This window comes from Papio anubis, chromosome 7 (genome assembly GCF_008728515.1).
Source record: "Papio anubis isolate 15944 chromosome 7, Panubis1.0, whole genome shotgun sequence".
In the NCBI taxonomy this organism is placed as follows: domain Eukaryota; kingdom Metazoa; phylum Chordata; class Mammalia; order Primates; family Cercopithecidae; genus Papio; species Papio anubis.
Genome location: NC_044982.1, coordinates 142018521 through 142039566, shown reverse-complemented (window position 1 = coordinate 142039566; position 21046 = coordinate 142018521). Strand labels below are relative to the sequence as shown.

At 54.5% G+C, this 21046-nt stretch overlaps 1 protein-coding gene across 1 annotated transcript; it reads right to left on the bottom strand.

Moving 5' to 3' along the window:
• Positions 1–481: 481 nt before the first annotated feature.
• DUOX2 (dual oxidase 2) lies at positions 482–21013 on the bottom strand. Its single transcript, XM_021940526.2, has 33 exons — positions 20835–21013; positions 20479–20564; positions 20046–20210; positions 19263–19450; positions 18879–19080; positions 18606–18772; positions 18132–18192; positions 17907–18003; positions 17369–17459; positions 16997–17099; positions 16257–16420; positions 15515–15690; positions 14797–14915; positions 14286–14423; positions 13981–14094; positions 13588–13790; positions 13111–13296; positions 11612–11837; positions 11432–11525; positions 9298–9488; positions 8711–8780; positions 8261–8344; positions 7543–7721; positions 7155–7385; positions 6878–6977; positions 5802–5851; positions 5407–5534; positions 5031–5184; positions 3619–3851; positions 3229–3387; positions 2733–2888; positions 2359–2487; positions 482–2068 (listed from the first exon to the last, which is right to left on the bottom strand). The coding sequence occupies exons 1-33, from the start codon at positions 20906–20908 to the stop codon at positions 1946–1948; spliced, it is 4641 nt and encodes a 1546-aa protein (XP_021796218.2). The 5' UTR covers positions 20909–21013; the 3' UTR covers positions 482–1945.
• Positions 21014–21046: the final 33 nt, after the last annotated feature.

Below are 21046 nucleotides of genomic sequence, written 5' to 3'. Positions count from 1 at the left end.
GGAAGGCTGGAGGGCTGCAGGAATGATGCTGTTGATAAACAGGTGGACTCATAATCATCATGCACTGCAACTGTAGAACATAGTCTCCTGCCTTTTGTCATCTGCATAATTGTCTGGGTCAATATTGTTGACTTCCCAATAATCTCACAGACATTTGAATAAATGAGGAAGAGGCCCAGAGGAGTTAAGGGATTTCCCTCCATAGCTATTTACAGATAAATTGGGTGCTAGAATCCAGGTCTCTTGACTTCTGATTGGTGCTCTTCCAGCCTTGTCAGAGAGATACCTTCAACATAGGAGGTTGGGAACCAGAGGCATTTGGCCTGGCTGAAGAGGTAGAGTGGGGCCAATGAGAAGACAAACCTGGTCTGAAACTCTCCCTCCACAGGTCCTACTGGATGGAGAACTGTATGACCCGGCAATTCCACTCATAGATACATACTCAAGAAAAATGAGTGCATGATGGCCACCAAAACATAGGTACAAGAAAACTCACAGCATTTTTATTCATAATCATTCAACATTAGAAACAACCCAAATGTCCATCAACAGAAGAATAAACAAGCTGGAGTACATCTCTACAATGGAATAGGAACAAAGTGCTGATACACACAAAAGCGTGGATGAATTACAAAAGCATTATGGTGAGTGAAAGAGGCCAATCTCAAAAGAGTACATTTAGTATGACCAAAACTGGATTTGGTAGAAATCACGTCAGTGGTTGCTTCTAGAAGCTAGGGGAGACTAAGTGGAAGCGGGTACAAGGGAACTTTCTGGGGTGATGGAAATGTTGAAATGTTCTATGTCTTGACCTGGGTCGTGGTAAAATATGTACATGATTACTTATTATATGTCGATGTAAAATATTTTACAGCTCAGCTTTTTAGGAAAGAGTCAGATGGAAAACGAAAAGAAAAGTTAAAGAGCTGAGTATGGAGGGGATGTTTCAGACTGGCTCTTGCATAAGGTGACCAGCTGTCCCAATCTGCCTGGGACTGATGGGGTTTCCTGGGGCAAGAGACTTTCAGTGCTAAAACAGGGAGAGTCCTGGGCAAACTAGGACAGCTGGTCACCCAACTCATGTGGAAGAGGGGAATTGAGAGCGAGTTCTGAATATCTGGCAGAGAGGCTGGAATCCTTCAGCCCCAGAGCCCAGGGACCACTCCAGTAGATGCAGAGAGGGGCCTGCCCAGGGGTCAGGGCAGTGGGCGTCACTGGTGACATCAGGAATATCAGGGTTGGGGAGGCATCTTTGTTTCCTGGTGCCCTCCTCAAGGTTGCTGACACTTTGGGGGTGGGATGGGGTAGAAGTAGGGCTGCTCCTTTTGGAGCCAGAGGGAAAAGACCTGGAGACAGAGTTGAGGCAGTCGAGCTGTCCAGGTTCTAAGCATCACGGTTTCTGCACTGGGCTCTGAGGAGATTCTCAGCCAGAGTATCCTGGCCTCTTCCTCCCTCAAATGTCGGGCCAAGCAAATAGCAAAGCAATGCATCAATTCTGTGGAGATGTGGGGGCCATTGGAGACAAGCACTGTTGTACCTCTTCACTTCCATACTTGTCACAAGCAGGGACTGTCTCCTCCCCACTTTGCTTGCCACACCCGCCATTGCTTGAGCTGGGGTGGGGAGTGGTCTTTATCTTCTTTAGGAGATCCTGGCTGATTGTGCACTTGGTAAGGGCAGGAAGGCTGGAGGGCTGCAGGAACGCTGTTGATAACTAGGTGGACTTATGATCATCATGCACTGCAACTGTAGAACATAGTCTCCTGCCTTTTCTCATCTGTATAATTGTCTGGGCCAATATTGCTCCCAATATTGGGAGGGGCTCTGCAGTCCTCCACCGAGGCCCAAAGTGGATTCTGATGGAGAGATTGCCAATAGGGTTGGGCAAGTTAGGTGCACAGAGGGGAAGGCAGGGTACTGGCAGCAGCAGCCAGGGAGGACGGGCTCAGAAATTCTCATAGTGGTGCACGAAGTGGGCTCGGTCCTGCCTGTTGACGAGCTGACAGGCCTTCTCTACATTCTTGGTCATTCCCGGAGGGCCACAGCTGAACACCCCAATCTTGCGCACCTGTCAGGAGATTGGAGAGAGAGGGGGACCTGCAGCCTGGAGGTGCTCACTCTCCTTGGAAAAAGCTGCTTCCTGAGCCTGGCTGGAATGACCAGGGCTTCAAATCCAGGCCTTGAGGAGGAGGCTTAAGGTGGAGGGGGTGGAAGTGCCCCTTTAAGACCTGACCCCATCCTAGGGCCAGGCAAGCGGGTGGAGTTCTCTGCTCAGAACAGAGCGGCAGGGTGCTTCTGGGCCAGGATGTCCTGGCAGGGGAAGGCCAGAGTCCCAGGGTGGGAGGGAGTGGGACTGACCTGTGGGTGGACCTCCTGCAGGGAGTTGAAGAAGGGCTCGAAGGGGGGACGGCCAAAGTGGGTGATGGAGCGCAGGCCCGTGAACAGACTCCGGTTCAGCACCTTCTGGAAGTGCCGCTCGCAGATGTACTGGGGGCACAGGGGCAGGTCAGACCAAAGACAATTAGGGCCAGCACTCAGCCCGAGCCAGCCCACATAGCCCAGGAGACAGAGACTGGGGAGGGGAGGGAGCTGGAGGCTGAGGATCAGGGCCACCAGCTCTGTGCCTCCTGCCAGCTCAGCCTGGCCATCCACCCACCTGCCCAGGCCATCCTGCCTTATGCTGCCAATCCATCTGCCCACCAAGTTGCCCTGCCTGGTGGGCCCTAACATACCAGCATGGTGGTCCTGAGGTCGAACTTCTCAGCCAGCTGGGTGATGTAGATGTGCACAGACACCAGGTTCTGGTGGTCGTTCTCCTCCACCTCTCGGATGATGTCAGCCAGCCACTCAAACTGACGCTGGGTCCGTGTCACCCAGATGAAGTAGATCTGGGGACACATGGCTGCAGCTCAGGACTCAGCTCAGCCTCCCTACATCCCAGGTGCCTTCACCTGAGAGGCTGGAAAGCCCCAGACCACCTGCAGATATCGAAGCTGTGGCAGGACCCACCAGCCTGATCCCAGGCTTCCAACTGACAGGTCCTAGCAGAGGCCCGTCTGGCTACACCACCACCGTCCCTCCAAGTTTGGCATCTCAACCACTGGGTAAGAATGACCCCTTCAGACTCAGTCCTGGAGCCAGAAGCTTTCTCTCATGCTCCACCACTGTGATGTGGAGACACAATTCGGCCGCCTAGCCCCATTTGATGAATGAGGGAGGGATGCTCACCTTCTTACACAGCATTTGGCTGCCCAAGGATGACTTGAAGACCAGGTCTTTGAGGATGGAGGCAAAGGGGGTGACCCCAATGCCCCCTCCCACCAACACGGACACCTCAAATTTATGCCACTCCTGATGGCCCTCTCCAAATGGTCCATCAAGGTACAGCTGCCAAGAGAGGGGGAGATGAAATGAGCCTGGCCCTGCCCCAGCTCTGAGGCCAGAAACAGAGACACAGGCAGAGGGAGGATACAGAACATCCTAGTCTTTTCTGAGGCACCCCAGTCCTCTCCCAGGCTGGCTTTGGGATGGCTGGAGCTTCTAGTCTCAGGATGGGGAAGGGTAGAGATCCTCTGCCAGTGCCAGAGGCCCAAAAGCAGGGTTCCCGGTGACAGGCACCTTCGGGTATCCAGCACAGCCATTGTCCCTCGGGGCTGAGTAGATCTCCCTGAGGCGAGTGGTCCAGGGCCCCACTGCCCGAATGTGCAGGCTGAGCGTGTCCTCATGGGGCGCAGAGGTCAGTGTGAAGGGGTGGTACTCGGTGGTCCCCAGAGCCAGGCAAGCGATCCGCACCCACTGCCCTGACTTGTACTCAAAGCCCTGGGGCCTCTGGAATTGCAGGTAGGTCACTCCTGGAGGTCATAGACAGGGAAAAGCACAGATCAGAAGGCCTGCTCCTGGTACCTGAGGACTGACAGGTGCCTGTCCTCTCCACACGCCTGAGGCCTGGGGAGTAGTCACATGGTCTAAACAGGTGGGGCTCCTGGGGCTGGGAGTAGGAGGGTCCCCTTCTCTGTTTTCCAGGTAATGCAAGGGCTGGGTTTCTCCGCTCCCCTCTTCCAGCCCCTCTCCTCCTCTCTACTCCCTCTTCCCACGGAAGGCCCAGGCCTCCCAGCACTGCCTTGAATACCAGCCTGCTGGGTAAAAGGACTCAGGCTCACCAAGGACCATCTCAGTGGCTATCAAACCTCCATTTGAGGGTTACCTTTCTACACACCTCCTGTACTATCATCTATCTAACGCTTTTCTTTAAATCAACTAACTTTTCCGATTCAATTTATCTTGGCAGGGAACTTTATTGCTAAGGTAAGTGGAAAACCAGTATCATGTGTTCCATGTAGAAAACAACATATTTTGTTACCAAATTTTAGCTGGATACTGTTTGTTATCTGACCATAGCTGAGTCTCAGGCCTGATCTCTCTGTTAAAAAAAGGAAATTAGCAAGTGCTGGAGAGTAGAAAGGCATACTAACTCCACTCTGAGATTTTGTCCTTAAGTAATCTCAATTGAAATAATATTGCAGTGACATTAATTTTTTTACAATGTGAGTCCTGAAGGTTAGACAGTCCTGGGATACAGAAAATCATCTTTTGCCACCCTCTACGATGATACCAATCCCGACTTTGGCCAACGCTGACTCTCAGCAACAGGCTGGCAATCTGGGCATTTGTCTGTCTCTGAGAGAAGGAACGGGACAGGCATATGTGGCTTCCTGCCCTGCGCTTCCCTGTACCCAGGCCACACGTGTGGGGGCCTTTCCCATCCTCAGACCCCTCTGTATGCACCATCAGCCGCCTCTTCTCAGGGTCACTTCTCACCATCTCCAAGTCTCCAGGGAGCTAAGCACAGCCCTTCCTGGTCTACTTCTATCAGGAAACCTTCAGGAATCTCCGAGAGTGGTTTTTTTTTGTTTGTTTTTGGACACAGAGTCAGAGGCAGTAATGGGGTCAGGAGGCCTGGTGAGCTGTCTCCCCATGTCTGAAGATTTGGCCTCCATTACTCCCAACCCATGTCAGGCGGGGCCTAGTACCTGAGGGCAGCAGCTCCGCCTTCACCACGCTGATCTCCACCTTCTTCCGGCTCAGGCTCACCAGCTTGTCACCCCCATAGATGATTGCTGGGACCAGGAAGTAGATGTGGAAAGTGGGCAGCTGGATCAGAGCATAGCTGCCGTGGATGATGAGCTGGAGACATGGCCAGTTAGTACAGCTCAGGCCCAGCCAGGCCCCTTCCCGGCACCCCCTCTTGCCCAGGCAGTAGGCCTGTGCCGGGGAGATAGGGCTGAGGTCTGGGGTCTTAAATCTCAAGGTCTCATTCTGAGATCTTGGATCCAAGTCTCCCTCCTTCACCTTCCTGTCCCATCCTGAGCTCCCTGCTCCATGGGCTGGCCCAGGGAAGTCCCTCACCAGGACGTAGAGCAGGATGTAGAGGTGGTGGGTCAGCCAGAAGCCCCGGAAGCTGCGGCGGCGGAAGTGGTGGGAGGCAAAGACATACATGATGGCCAGGACCAGGAGCAGAAGCACCCCTGTCATACCTGGGGGCAGGAGGACAGGGCCAGTGAGTAGTCTCAGGACTTCAGCTTGGGCTGAAAAGACAATGGCACATTCCCCTATCCTGCCCTCCTTCCTCTCTCATCCCTCCAGGGCCCCCAGAAAAGACTGCCTGGAGGGAATGGAGCTGGGGCTTGTCCTGAAGGCTAGAAACAGACCCCATGGCCACTATAGACAAGTGGGTATTCACAGAGAGATGGAAACAAAAGCAGAAGTCCTCAGACAGAACCCCCAGATCCCACATTTCCTACCTGGGACGGTCTGGAAGAACCACCAATAGAACTTCTGGGGAAGCTTGGACCTGGGGGGCAAAGGCACCTTGAGCCTCTGGCTGGGGTAGGAGGGGCTCCAGCACTGTCACACCACAGCATGACTCCTTTCCTGCTGGCCCTGACTGCTGAGGGTATGGGGCCTCCACCCAGATGGTCAGGGATCCCTCCAAGGAACTTGGCACCCAGCCGTCCACGGTTCCACCCTCTGCACTCAGCAATTTTTCCTTCTGTGTTATCCTGAACTCTCTTACTGTGGTTGACCCCTGCTTCCCTGAGTCCCTGGTTCATTATTCTGTAAGCTCCATAGGGCAGAGATTTTTGTTTCATTCACTGCTCTATCCCTAGGCTTAGAACAACATAAGGCACACAGCAAATCTCGGTAAGTAGTTGTTGAATGACTGCATGTATCTTGACACCCCTACTCTGGCATCTGGGTGGACACATGGGACACACTCCATAAATGTCTGCCCAGTGAATGGATAGAAGGCAGAGATGGCAAGCTGTGTGTCAGGCATATATGAGAAAGAGTCTCTGACTTCATCTCCCAAACACCTTTCCTGGCCAATCACAGCCAGCTTCCTTCCTGAGGGCAAGAAGTTTACCTTTCAGCTTCCCCCAGGGGACTAGCTTAGCACTGAGCTTCTTGCTGAGTGTCTGGGACTGTTGATTTCTTTTTGTCTTTTTCTTTTTATTTTTTTTTTTAAAGACAGGGTCTTGCTCTGTTGCCCAGGCTGGAATGCAGTGGTACTGATCATGGCTCACTGCAACCTCAAACTCCTGGGCTCAAGCAATCCTCCTGCCTCAGCCTCCTAAGTAGCCAGGACTACAGATGTGCACCACAATGCCCCCCTAATCTTTTTACTTTTTATACAGATGGAGTCTCACTTTATTGTTCAAGCTTGTCTGGAACTCCTGGCCTCAAGCGATCCTCCTGCCTCAGCCTTCCAAACTGTTGGGCTTACAAGTGTGAGCCACTGTGCTCTGCCGATTTCTTTTTCTATTATACCCTTAGGCCCGCCCTGTGAGTCCCAGGAGAAACCTTCCCCAGAACTGACCCATCATTCACAAAGACGTTGGGGAATACGCAGGCCAGCAGGCTGAGGGGGCTGACTGAGAAGATGTAGACATTGACTGCGTGGCCAGCACTGTGCAAAACTGAAAGAGACAGACCCTGTTAGAGATGCCAACCAGGACAGACTCTGCCTCCGATCCCAAGGGAGAGGAGGCATGGGGAGGAGAGATGGAGGTATAAGGAGTTCCATCTCCCCACTGTTTCCCCCAACTAAAGCCAGGGTGCTGCAGCAAAGAGGAAAAAGCCTGGGAGTCACGTACTAGCCAGGACAACAGCAGCCATGGCGATCCAGCGGTGGAAGTCCACCGCGGCGTCAAAGGGCACATAGCGGTTGAGGAAAGTCTCTCGCAGGAAGGTGATGAGGTTGCGGCACATGGTGAGCAGGATATAGGAGAACATGAAGGAGACGCTGGCCGCCGTGCCCCGCGACAGGATGATGCCCACGAGGGTGGTCTGTGCAATGCCCGAGGGTGGCGAGACAAAGCCATAGTCTGGGGCCGGAGTGAGGTTAGATCAGCTCGGCACAAGAGGCCAGGGTCCTGAGCCCTGGGCTCTCCTATGCAGACTCTTAGGATCAGAGGGCTTTTCACTCCTCTCCAAGGGTCGGGGCCTGCTCCCTGCCCACTGCCCACAGCCTGGAACTCTTACAGTAAGCACGATCTGCAAACACGCCAACACTGATGGCTGAGAAGATTGCGACACACACGATGTGCCTCCGGTAGTTCTCCACGAAGCGCTTGTACTGCTGCAGCTTTTGGGCTAGGAGGCCTCGCTGCATCTTCTCTTGCAGCGCCTCTGTGTACAGCCGGGAAATGGGCACCGCTGCCCTATAGCAAGGGGAGGCAGGGCAGCAGTGTGGTAAGGGCCCTCTGGCCTTCCCTTAATGCCACCCCATGAAAGGTGACCTGGGGATGACCTGGGGATCGGGCAGGCATCAGGATGGGCCACAAGAGATGAAGGGAAAAAAGCAATCTGCGGACTTCGTACTCCTCCAACCCTTGACTTCCACCTTGGCTCCATCCACCCACTCGCTGTCTCCCTGCTACTCCCCCTCCTCCAGTCTGTTCTATCCTTCTTTCTTCCTGATCCCAGCACAGGCCTCAAGGCTGTGCCCAAAGCAGGCAGGAGCCAAGAGACCCCTTACTATCATCCTGTTGAGCCAGGACCCTTGCCTGAAGAACGGGGTGCAGAGGTTGGAAGAGGATGAACAGTCATTCAACACTATAACCCCCCAGTCAGGTCAGGAACAAAAATGGAATGAGACTCAGGATGGTCCCTTATATGTCAAGGATATGTAGGTGGGGCCTAGGGACCCTGAGACTTCTCTCCATGTCTCTTTGGGCCCAGGGATTTGGGAAACACTCACTTTTTGCCAAACCTCTTCTTCAGTCCAGGGCCTCCCAGCTCTGGGGCTCCTGAGGCAGGCGGCCCCAGTCCCTGGGGGTGGGAGCTGAGAAAAAGAAATGGGGCTGTTCTCCCCTTGTCTTTGCAGCCAGGAGAAGAACTCCCAGGTCAGAGGATGGGGTAGAGGTAGGGAGTGGCTCCTGGGACCAGGCAGGGGGCAAGGTGCAAAATGAATTAATAGGATCTCATGATTTGTTTTGTAGAATGATTCTGGCCTGGAGTGGCAGGGAGAGAGCCAAGCATCCGAGCAGCATAGGGTGAGAGAGGCAGCTGGAATTTTTGTGCTACCAAGAGCTACTTTCAAAGGGCAAATGCCTGATTTTACCCGAGGCTGATCAGCCAGTCCTACTCCCTTCATTTCTCTGCAGGGGGCTCAACCAGGCCCACCCGCCAGAGCCCCATTCCTGCTCACCGCTCCCCAGGTGTCCGAGTGATGAATGAGACTCGACAGCTGATGTTTTGTTTAAAGATATCTCTAATACCTAGAGAAGAGAACAAGAGGCAGGACTGGCTTCCCCACAAGAGCAGTGGGGTAGGATGGGAGACTGTACCCTCCTCCCTTCTGGGAAAGTCATGTCCAGATCTCTGACTCCAGTCCTGTTTCCCTCCTTCCCCACACTAAGCACTCACTGTGCACAGGGCAGACAATGTAACAACTTTGCGCAAGAAAGGGAATGTCCTCTTAGGTGGATGCAACCCTGCAGGTCCTTTGAGTAAAAGAAACAATGCCTCTTCTTCTGGCCAGATACATCCTAGACCAATGCCCGTGGCTTTGAGCAGTGTGTCGGATAGATTTCAACCTGCTCCTTGATCTCAGTGGGCATCCTTGTGCAGCAGACAACTTGCACACCTACATGTGCCACCCCAATTACATGTGCTTGGTTCTGTACTTGGTACCAAGGACTCAGAAAAGAATAAGCCCTGGGCCCTGCCCACCGGGAACTCTCATTTTGAGGACATGCCCCCCTCCCTGACACCAACCATTCCTCACACACTCACCACCTCCACCTCCACCTTTGACACAGAGCTGCGTGAAGCGGAGCTCGCTGTTGTGGTCCCGCAGCATGAAGTGAAAATCCTCCCATGTCAGCTCCTCCTTGTCCTGGAATCCCGACTCCCGGAACATGGACTCCACCACCTCGGCCAGCTGGGCCTTGGACAGGCAGTTGTTGGAGATCTCGATGAAAGACCTGGAGGAGGACCAGAGACACAGCAGCCTGTCACCCAGCAAGGTCAGGCTTGGGTAGGTTCAGGGTGGGGCAGGCCCTGGATTATCTAATGTGGTTACCAGTGACCCGGGAAATGGCACTGAGAAGGCACTCATCCATCCTGCAGCTGACACTAAGCTGGGTGGGGTGGCCATGGACTCAAAAGGCAGAACAGAATTGAAAGTGACCTTGACCAATTAGAGAAAGCAGCCCTCAAACAGGGGGCACCTACAACTGGGAAGATAGTCCACTGAGTGCAGGGTTGTGTCCAGGGTGTGCATGGCCCTCTCTCGTGGCAGGCTCTCTGTCCACTCTCTTTTGTTGATGCCTCCCACATCACCCCTGGGCTCCCCCTTTCATAGTCCAGTGGGGGCACCAGGCAGCAGGGTGCCAGGGAGGGACCTAGCTGCAATGCCACTGCTTCCTTGTGCCAACACGCTGGGCACAGGCGGGAACATCTCCATGCCCAACCTGATAGCACCCACAGTGGCACCTGCAATAGCCAAGCTCTATTCACAGCTTGTGCCTCGGGACAGAAACAGACACACTATGCAAGTTTGTGTAGGTCCGGCAGCAAAGCTGTGCCATGCTGGGCCGGTACAACACAGTGAGCACAGCCATCACATTAAAAACATCGTCCCTCCGACAGTAAGCAAGATACACACTGAGTTACAGGACAAGAAGGTGGGAATTCGCCAGGTGCGGCGGCCCACACCTGTAATCCCAGCACTTTGGGAGGCTGAGGCGGGCTGATCACCTGAGGTCAGGAGTTCGAGACTAGCCTGGCCAACACGGTGAAACCCCATCTGTACTAAAAATACAAAAACTGGCTGGACTTGGTGGCTCACTCCCAGCTACTTGGGAGGCTGAGGCAGGAGAATCACTTGAACCTGGGTGGCAGAGGTTGCAGTGAGCTGAGATCATGGCACTGCACTCCAGCCTGGGTGACGGAGTGACTCCGTCTCAAAACAAACAAACAAACAAAGAAGGTGGGAACTCAGCCCTTGGAGGCAGGGACCCTCTCCTAGATTCCCTTGAGCCTCACCTGGGGCTGGGCCTGCAATGACATACCCAGCGAGCTACAGACCGCAATAGCTTTGCCCTTTTAGAAACCCTTGTCCGGTCGGGGTATCTGGACTATATGAGGAATGTAGCAGTTAAGGCGAATGCTTAACGCAATGTTAAGGCTTAACAGGATAGAAAAATTACAATAATGTGGGCTGTTACATCTATACTTTGTATTCATTTGCTCACTTATTTCATTTTGTCTTACTCAGTTATGTATGAAATGCCTGCACTGTGCCAATCACAGTGTGGAGAAGCTGGATTCAACAGGGAACAAGCCCTGCCCTTATGGCGTGGAGGCGAGCTGTGTTACTGACGCATTCATTGTGTTCAGGAATGAGAAGCACAAAGCTGTTTTTTTACCAGCACAACAAAACCAGAAATGGCTTAAGATGCAGGAAGAAAGAATGGTTGGAATATGGAGAAGCCTTCCACGTTTCTCTTCCTATCATGGTGATGAATATTGGAGCAGCGACCAAGGTCATCCATTCACTGTTTCATTGGGTAAAGCACAGTGTTGGGCATGCTGTAAAAGAGTTCACAAAGATCCAAGGGCACCCAAAAGGGATTTGTGGATTTTTGTTGTTGGCCATATTGGTGTTGGGTTTTCGTTTTTGTTTTTTAACCAGGGAGACTTTTCTGGCTGGTGTTGACAGTCCAGACAGAGACTCTCCTAGAGGCAGAAGCCAGTCACGTAAACATTTAAAGGTGAATGCTCTGAGAGTTTAGGATGTAGTGTCTAGGCCACCTCTCAACACAGATGACCACATAGCTTCTTTGCCAGCCCTCCTCTGACTCAACCTGTTTTCCTGTTTGAAACACACCAGGAAGTCTCAGGATTAGAAAGGCACACCCCATACCGCATCATGGTGAAGAATTCGTCCTTGGAGAGGAAGCCATTCTCATCCAGGTCATACATGGTAAACATTAGACGGGACTTATCCTCTGGGGAGCCTGGGAAGAGAAAAAGGGATGCAGGTCATCTCCTTGCTGAAAGATCCCTAGATTCTTGGATAGCCTGCCACCTCCCAGCCCCCTACCTTTCATGAAGACCACCAGGATATCTAGGAACTCTCGGAAGGACAGGTAGCCATTGCCATCCTTGTCAGCCAGAGAGAACATCGACTCCACAAACATGTCCTGGGGTTTGAGGCCCAGGGACTCGGCAAACTCGGCCCTGCTCAGCTCGCAGGTCAGGGCCTCCTGCACCTTCTGGGAGGAGTCCAGGGGTAGGGTCCCTGCGTCGGCCTGGTTGATGTCCAGCACCTGCACTTGGGCAGCAGCAGAGGGAGGGAAAGAGAAGGAGGTGAAGCCTATGCTGGAAGCAGTTCAATGACCCTTTACATCTCCCCAAAGTCCAAATCAGAAAGGCTGAACCCTGAAGGTTCTCCTGATCCTTAGATATACTGACTGGGGCCTCTGTTGTCCTAGAGATGGGGGAATCAAATCTCTAGCAGCCTGCCCATTTCTCCCTGGGCCCAAGAACCGGAAACTTCATACAGTGAGCATGGTGCTGGGGTATGGAAGGGGAAGTGAAAAGTTGAGGGGAATGAAAAGTGAGAGAGCCTACACTGGGGACAGAAGGTGTAGAGACATGATGGTAGACAGGCAGGAAGGGGCTGGGGCTGTGCTCTCTTGCCAATTCAGATAAGGCTGCCATGTGCCTATGATTTGTCCATTGTGCAAAATGTTTAAAAGTCACATGTGATAACCATTTATTGTTTTTTGTTTGTTTGTTTGAGATGGAGTCTTGCTCTGTCACCTAGTCTGGAGTGCAGCGGCAGGATCTCGGCTCACTGCAACCTCTGCCGCCGGGGTTCAAGCGATTCTCCTGCCTCAGCCTCCCAAGTAGCTGGGATTACAGGTGCCCACCACCATGCCCAGCTAATTTTTGTATTTTTAGTAGAGATGGGGTTTGACCATGTTGGCCAGGCTGGTCTCAAACTCCTGACCTTAGGTGATCTGCCCACGTCGGCCTCCCAAAGTGCTGAGATTACAGGCGTGAGCCACTGCACCTGGCCACAACCATTTGTTAAATGCCTACAACTGACCCAGCACTTGGGCCAATAAGCACTGTACATAAAACAATGTTTTTCAAACATAAGAGTGTATCCGAATCATCTGGAGAGCTTGTTAAAACACAGATTGCCAGGCCCCACCCACAGAGTTCCTGGTTCAGTCTGACTGGGTAGGTGCTTTTCTAACATGTTCCCAGGTGAGGCTGATGCCCTTGGGTCCAGGGCCCAACCTCTGTGGACCACGCATGTAGATGATCTCACCGAATCCTCACAACAATGCAGTGGGATGGATACAGTTTTCATCACTGTTTTATAGATAAGGAAACAGAGATACAGAACAGTGATAATGTGACTTGCCTAAGGTCACAGGGCTAAGTAAAGTGGCAATGCCAGGATTCAAGCAAGACTATTTCTCTCCAGGCCACAGAGTGGAAGCTTCCACCCACAGGGTGTTCTATCCAGCCCAAGTTTCCTCCATTTCTGGGGCTGGGCCCATCTCCAAAAGGCACAGACCCTGGCACCTGAGCAAAAAGGTGTCTGAAGAAGATCTCCAGGATGCGTTCCCGCTGCTGCTTTGTCACAGCCTTCCGAAATAGCTCCTTCTCACTCATCTCAGCCACATGGAGGCCCAGAGCCCAGCACACACAGAAGTCCCGTAGTTGCTGCACAAAGGCGCCCCGTTCCTCTTCAGAACTAAACAGCAGCACCTGGGTGGGAGGAAGGCGGCACCGACGCAGGGAGCTTGCTGGACCTTCTGCTTCAGCCTCCCCTCAACAGATCTTGGGTTGAGGGGAAGGGAGAAAAGCTCCTTCCCATCCATGCAGGCTGGGGCCAGGTGTGTGACCGAAGGGGGCCAGGTTGAGTCTGGGGGCCTCTGAAAGGAGCCCCTCTCCCCAGCAGCAGCTGTCATAGGTGAGGTCTATAGCTGAGGTGGCCTCGCTTGTGATAATGGAGTCGTGTGAGGGCAGCCCAGGCAGGGGAGGCAGGACAAGCCATACCAGGTCATACTCCTTGGGGATCTTGAGCAGCAGGGTGCGGCATCCTCGGTTGCTGGACAGGATGAGGTTGACCTGCTGCAGAGGCTGCAGCTGGACCACGCGGAGCACAGTGAGACGCCTGTTCAGGACCTGCAGACACCTGTCTGGCAGCAGCTGGATGATGATGGGACTGCTGCTCTCCTTGGGGCCTGGCCACTCCATCGCTGGGGAAGGGAGGATTGGGCCGGGTAGTTCAGTAGATGTCCCCAGGTCCCTGCCTTCAGGTCAATTCCACTGTGAAGACCCTAAAGGCGCCCTGGCTTTCCTCTCACTCTGTAACTTGGTTCTTTCTCCCAGACTCCTGTCTCTCCCCTCCCCGCTCCCTTCTCCCTCCTCTGCCCAGCCCCTTCTCACCTGGCACTCCATCTTTGGCTGCTTCCTTCTTCACGCTCTCTTTGCCTTTCTTTTGTAGCTTCTTGCGTTCTCGGCCCCGGATATAGGCCACCACTCCAGAGAGAAGCAGACTCACTGAAGGGGATCAGAAGGAGCCAGTGAGGAGGGAGCTCCTCGCCTAGAGCTTCACTGTGGCTTCGGCTATGGCCCCTCCCTTCCAGAGGTTCCTTGAGCCTGGTCTGAAACGGTACCAAATAGCCAGCCCCTCAGGCCAGCGGGAAACAAGGGGCAGGGCCAGTCTGCAGAGAGGCTGCCTAAGAGCTCACCTAAGGGAAGGCAGCAGAGAGCAATGATGGTGATGGCAAAACCAGGGCTGCTGCCCTCAAAGAAGTCAAGCACAGTCAGGGGTGCACACTGGGGCAGGCCGTAGGTTGTGAGCTGTTTAGGCTGAGGGCAGGGTGCACCTGAGGGAGAGGGCATGGAAGATCTCAAAGTCTGAGGATCCCGCTGTGTGGCCAGACCCCTTTCCCCTCTAACGTATAAAGGACCAAGGTGTCCTGTCTTCCCCAGGCCCACCTCCCTGAAACTGTCTCCCTCACAAAGTCCCCATCCACATCCTGTTTCTTGGCATCTACCCCATCCACCCCTTCTTGACTGTAGGGTGCAGCTTGTGTGCTCGTTGAGGTCCCTGGTGTGGGAGCCAACCAAATGCAGGCTTCCTAGCCCAACACAGAAGGTGCCTGGCTCCCTGGACAGCACCAAGTGATTCCACCGTACCCTCAATCTTGATCCTTCTCTGGCCACTGTCACTCACTTGTGTTCTCCCAGGACACTCACCTTTATGCCAGACAAAGACATTGGGCTGCAGAGCACCGGGGTCAACGTTGATAACAGCGACCAGCACGTCCCGCAGGGAGGTATTTCGGATTTCTTCAATCTCCTTCTTGGAGAACAGCCTAAGTTGGAGGAAGTAGAAGTCACTGGGATGGGAAGGGAATGCAGGCCTCCAGCAACCCCAGACCCAAGGAGCCAGGTGAGAAAAGAGACCCAGAGGGGCCAGGTGCAGTGGCTCATGCCTGTAATCCCAACACTTGGGAGGCCAAGGTGAGTGGAGTGGATCACTTGAGGTCAGGAGTTCGAGACCAGCCTGACCAGCATGGTGAAACCCCCATCTCTACTGAAAAAAAAAAAAAGTAGCTGGGCATGTTGGTGCATGCCTGTAATTCCAGCTACTCAGGAGGCTGAGGCAGGAGACTCACTTGAACCTGGGAGGTGGATGTTGCATTGAGCCAAGATCACGCAACTGCACTCCAGCCTGGGTGACAAAGCTAGACTCTGTCTCAAAAAAAAAAAAAAAAAGAAAAGAAAAGAAAGAAAGAAAGAAAAAGAAAAAGAAAGAAAGAGAAAAGAAAAGAAAAAGAGACCCAGAGGGGTTAGGAAGGGTGTGGTGGACTGACTAGGAATCAAGGGCTCATAAGGGCTGTCTAAGGCCAGACAGAAGGTCTAGGGCCCAGGCTGAGGAGGAATCTGAGGTGGGGACCCAGGCAAGCCTTACCCATTTCTGGTGTTCTCAAACCAGTAGCGGTCACCATCCCGCAGACGTACAAACTGGTCAAGGACAATGGCGCTGAACAGGGGTCCAGGGTCCCCATGGCTCTCCAGGAGCCCCCCAGGGAGCAGCTCTAGCTGGGATAGGTCCTGGTTGTACAGGGCAGCTGTGGCCTTCAGCACCTGGGGCACCACAGAAGATAAGGGGTGAGTATGTGTTTGCTGAGGAGGGCAGCCACTGTTGCCCCATCCCTGGGACACAGGACCCCAGCAACTGCCTGGCTTGCTGCTCAGGCCTGATTTCCTCTTCCTAGGCAAGCCCCCTCAGGCAGGACAAGTCTGGTGGAAGGATCAGTGTGTCCCTACCCATGGTAAGACCGTGGTCAGGTGCCCGAGGAGTGTATCCTGTGACTATCACCAGCCTGCCTGACCTCAATGATTAGCAGCTTCAGGGGCACCCAGCCCTTGGAGTGGGACCCTGCAGCAACAGGACAATGGCACCCAACCCAGAAGCCACCCTGCAGGAATGGTACAATGCAGTGGTTAGGAATAGATTCTGGAATCATATGGCTGAATTTAAGTCCTGCCTCTACCATTTACCAACTATGTCATCAGTAAAATGGGGAAAATGATTATATGTACCTTATGATATTATTATGTAGACTAAATGAGTCAACATATGTAAAGGTTTGGAACAATATTGCCATAGGAAAGCTTGAGCTGCCATTATTATCATTAGTATTCCTGACCTGGGGGTCCATATTAGGGTTGAGATCACTCCAGTTCCTTGGGATGTCCAGCCCAAAGGCCAGCAGGGCCTGGCTATAGCTGGGCAGCCCCATATCTCGGCCACGCTGGATGCTGCTGGCCACATAGTCTGTACGGGAGAATTTGCCAGGGCCAGGCCAGTAATCTGAAGAGGAGAGAAGACCAGACTTTGGGCTTTGCCCTCTCCACCCTTTTTTGCCCTGCAGCCTTGTATCCAGCTATTAGCACTATGGTTCTTCCTTCCTGGCTACCCCCAGCGATCCACATGAGATCTGTGCCCATGCTGACCATTGTGTGGTGACCACACAGTGTCACTATATGTGATCAGGGCCAGTTTTTCCAGTAAAACCCCTCCTCTAAGACCAAGACTGTTCTAGTCACCAAGCAGTAAATACCCTGTCCTATGCCTCCCTAATTTCAAGACAGGGCTGAATGAAAAAATTTAGAGACCTAACTAAGCACCAAAGAGATTGTGGTACCACCCCCCCCATCAATACTCACAGTTAATTTAAAATAAAAGCAACACAAAACTGTAAATTAAGCAAAAAAAAAAAAAAAAAAAAAAAGTTCAAAGTTCATTTTCTTCTTATGACTCCTTGAAATCTCTGTTTGTATCTGTGTTCCTGCATCGTGGGTGCCCTAGTTCTGCTGTTGATGAACCCAGAAGGATCCTCAGGCTTCCTGGCCCCTTACCATCCACCCCTTCTGGCTCTGAGCTCACCCCTCAGATCTTCAACCACTATCCTGTCCTCCAGCTCCGAAATCTGGGAGGCCATTCCCAGCAGCAGCTCATTCACCTCCTGGGTACTGTTCAGATTGGGGTTCTGGAAGTAAACAATGCACTCAAGATAGGCTCTAGGGCCCCTACCCAAAACCCAGTCTTTCTCAGCCTGGGCCACTTTAGTACCCCAGGACAAAGAGCCCTTGGCCAGTTCCAGACTCTCTTGAGCTGTTGTCCCCGGATAATTTCCTCTATCCTTCATCTCCCATGAACCTGGGGTAGCAACACCCAAGAACTGGGATTGTTGCTTTTCCCAGCCTGTGTGAAGACTGACCTTGACCCATCTTCCCATGACCCTGACCCCAGTCTGACCTCCCGAATCCAGTAGTTGTTGCAGACCCTGAGAGCTTGGGAGCTTTGAAAACCCTTGTTCAGGACCTTCCGGAAATGACAGCTGGCATTTCTGAAATGGAGAACAAAGGATGTGATGAGGGAATTCAGAGAAGAGTCAAGGATGGGATTGAGTGGGCTGAGGGACTCAGTGGGGGTTCATAGGATTGAGCAGCAGCCCAGGAACTTCCTTGAACATGGCAGACATTTGGCAATGTGTGTTTACTGAAGATAGTGTGCGCTCCTAGTCCAGGTAGGGTGGAGAGAGGAGGGAAGGGAATGACTCAGCTGCTGGACAAATCCTACACCCAGCAACCAAATTTCAGCCCTTAGGAGAGCTGGGGGGATTTCCCTACTAAGCCCACACATCTTACCCCAGGGTTCTGTTTCAGGGCCCCAGATTTTTGCTTCCCATTCTCCAGTGAAACTGCAAAGGAGTGTGAAAGGCCCCAGCCTCCAAGGCAGTTCATTCTGCACCTTTCTTGGTGTGATGCCCCCTCTCTGCCAGCCCCTCCCTCACCTCATGTAGACGCCAGGGGGCACCATGGTAGAGAAGAACTGCTCAGAGGCCACCACAAATTCCGGGGAGATGCTGGGGTCTAGGAAAGGACGGTATCCTGCAGGAAGAAGATGGAGATGATAGGGAGATAGGCTCCTTGCCTCCACATCCTCCCATCACACCCACCTGTCTCCTATCCCCTCAGGATTCTCAACACAGGTATCCTCCCACCCCCCACTCCCTCACCTGTATACTCCGGGGGTGTTTTCTGCAGGAAGCTGGGCAGCCACTCATACACAGCGATGTTCTGAGGGGCAGAGAGAGGCGAGGGGAGGCTCCAGTTGGATGGGGCGGGGCCTGGAAGGGTCTGAGCCCAAGGACGGCTTCCAGGTGGAGATGAGGACCAGGCAGGGTCAGTCATGGGAGAAGCAACTCAAACAGGAGCGGTGTGAGGCCTGCCTCCTCAAGGAACCAGGGGAGGTGGGGGGGGGGGGGGGGGGGGGGGGGTTGGGAGGTGATAAATAATAATCACCAGCCAGATTTCTCCTATAAACAGCGCTGTGCCTCCCTATCATTTACTGGGGCTTCCCTAGACCTCGGCTGTCTGGGGAGGGGTTTCTGGGTGGAAGTTGTCCACAGATGGGGAGCTCCGTGGGGCAGCGGAGTCTCCCGTGGACTTGCTCGCGGGAGGGGAGACGTCGCGGGGCGCGGACGGCTGACCTGGTAGGTGGCGATGACCCTCTTGCGCGCGTGCTGGAACAGCTCCTCGTCCCCCCAGTCTGGGTGCTGGCGGGCCAGCCTCTGCGCGCACAGGTTGTGATAGCGGAACCAGAGCAGACCCAGCGCCTGCAGGAAGGGCTCCCGGTTCCCTCGCTCCGCCCCGAAGGCTGCATCCGACGTGGGGGCGCAGGGGAAGAGATGAGCGGTAGCGTGATCGGGGGAGCCCACACTCGCAGACCCCCAGCCGGTCCCGTCCCGCCCTGGCGGCCTCACCGTACAGCCCCCTGGGTCCGCTCTGTCCGGTGGCGGGGTCGGGCGCCGCCCACATTAACAGGTGCTTCTGCGAGTCTTGGGGGAAGGCGGGGTCGGGCCCCGACGCCAACTGTCCCCCGGAGAAGCTCCGCAGCGCGTCGCTCCAGGAGTGCGAGGAGCCATAGATGGCGCTGCCGTCCAGCCAGCCCGTCACCTGGTTGGTCTGCGGGGCACGCGGCGGGTGAGATGGGGTCGAGGGGCGGCGGCGGGCCAGGAAAGGCCGGGTCCCAGCGGTTGTCCGCGGCTGGGGAGTGGGCGCCCCTCCCCATCAGGCCCTGCCAGGCCCGCAGCCCTGGCCCCACCTGGCTGGGGTGCGGCCCCTTCCCGCCGCCTTCCCCGCCTCACCAGGTCTCGGGGATTGCTGGGGCTCCGTCCGGTCTTGGGGTCCCAGCGGCTCCTCTGGAAGGGCAGCACCACGTCCCCGCGCTGGTCGGGGTCGAACACGGGGTCTCCGGGCGGGATGCGGATGTTGAGGAACTCGGCGGGGCAGCCGGGCGTTTCCACGCTCACCACGTCGGAAAGAACATGGTAGCCTGCGGGCATGGGGTGCAAATAGGTGACAAACCGTCCAAATCGCGCTCTCCCCACGGCCTGGGCGGCCTCCAAGGGTCCTCAAGTGCCAAAAGACAGAGGTCCCAGTGCCAGCTCCACCACCAGCTCTGCAGGTTAGCCCCAGGGAGCCTCAATTTTCTAATCTGCAAAGTGAGACTATAGTGAGTTCCCTTCCTATCCAATTCATAAAGCTGTTGTGAGAATCAAAATGATATAATTTATGTAGGAGTACCCCAAGTCAGTCCTCCTCCCTCTGGGCTAGGGAGAGGTAAGATGGTTACAAACACATGGTGAGGAGAGCGGTGGCTGGGGAGCTCAGTTCCCAAGAGCCATAATGGGGGTCCAGTGACACCCCTAGTTTGGAGTAAGGCGTAAGAGAAAGGGGAGTGAATATCTCTGTATCAACATCCCAAATCTCTCCGAGATGAAGGCAGTCTTGAAGTGCTGCTTAGAGAGAGAGGAAGTGGTTGGGAGTCTTGGATGGGTCTCCTGTGGACTCGCAGAGGGGATCTGGCCCCTCCCCAAGGCTGAGCAGAGCGCCAGATCAACCCCACTGGTCTCCCCCTTTGCCCTCACCAAAGAAGACCCCCAGTACGGTGCGGTTGCGGAGCGACGGCAGCCCAGCTATGCCGCGTGTGGCTGCATTGCTGAGCAGGCGCGGGTTGGGCAGCTGCGGCTCCTGCAGAGCCTGATACACACCGTCGGCGTAATTGGCTGGTACTCGGCGCTGCAACCGGCAGCCTGCGGAGGCAGGGAGTGGGGCTCTGTCTAAGCACTCCATCCCCAAGGATCACCCAAACCTCGCCCTAAGCCTCCCTCAACCCCCATCCCCCTTCACTGACAGAACCTTCTCGCAAGGGTCTCTTGGACCCAGGAGCGCGTAAGAGTGCGCTGTGTAGGCAGCGGAGCTGCTGGGCGCGTGTTCCCCGCATATTCTCCTCTCAGGGCCTCCCGCGCCCCTGACCTTCGCGAGCCACGGCCCCAGCACACCCGAGCCCGCAAAACGCACCAACAGCGCCACGCTCGTGATGCCTCAGGTTGTTAAACCAGCCGTCATAACGCTGCACTTCCCAGGGCAGTGAGAGTGCGTCCTGACTGCCTATGGGCACAGAGAAGGGCCGCCTCAACACTACGCTCCCAGCTATCCCTCCCTGGCAACAAAGGCCTTGGCCAGTCCTTCCCCAGCTCACGGAGCGCCCCTAACGGGACCCAAGTGTCCGGCCGCACTGAGAAGTTTCCCATCCCGCTGAGCTGCGCGGCGAAATGACCTTCCAGTCTCACTCAGGGAGCCGCTTGCCGCACCTCTCTCCTCCCCACCTCCCAGGGGATCCTGGGGAACACCCCGCCGCTAGAGGAGCCTGATACTTGCCCGCTGGATCCAGGGGTCCAGTCAGAAGAGCTCCTAGGAGCATCAGTGTCTCTGGTCTTGCACGGAGCATGCCAGCCCTGCAGCCTGCGGGGTGAGGGTGGGGGTGGTAGGTGGTATGGGAAGGCCACTGTTAGGGCGTCCTCTATCCCTCCCCTCTTGTTCCTACAGCCAGTACTGGAGGAGGAGCGCCAGCTGTTTCCACTTCTGA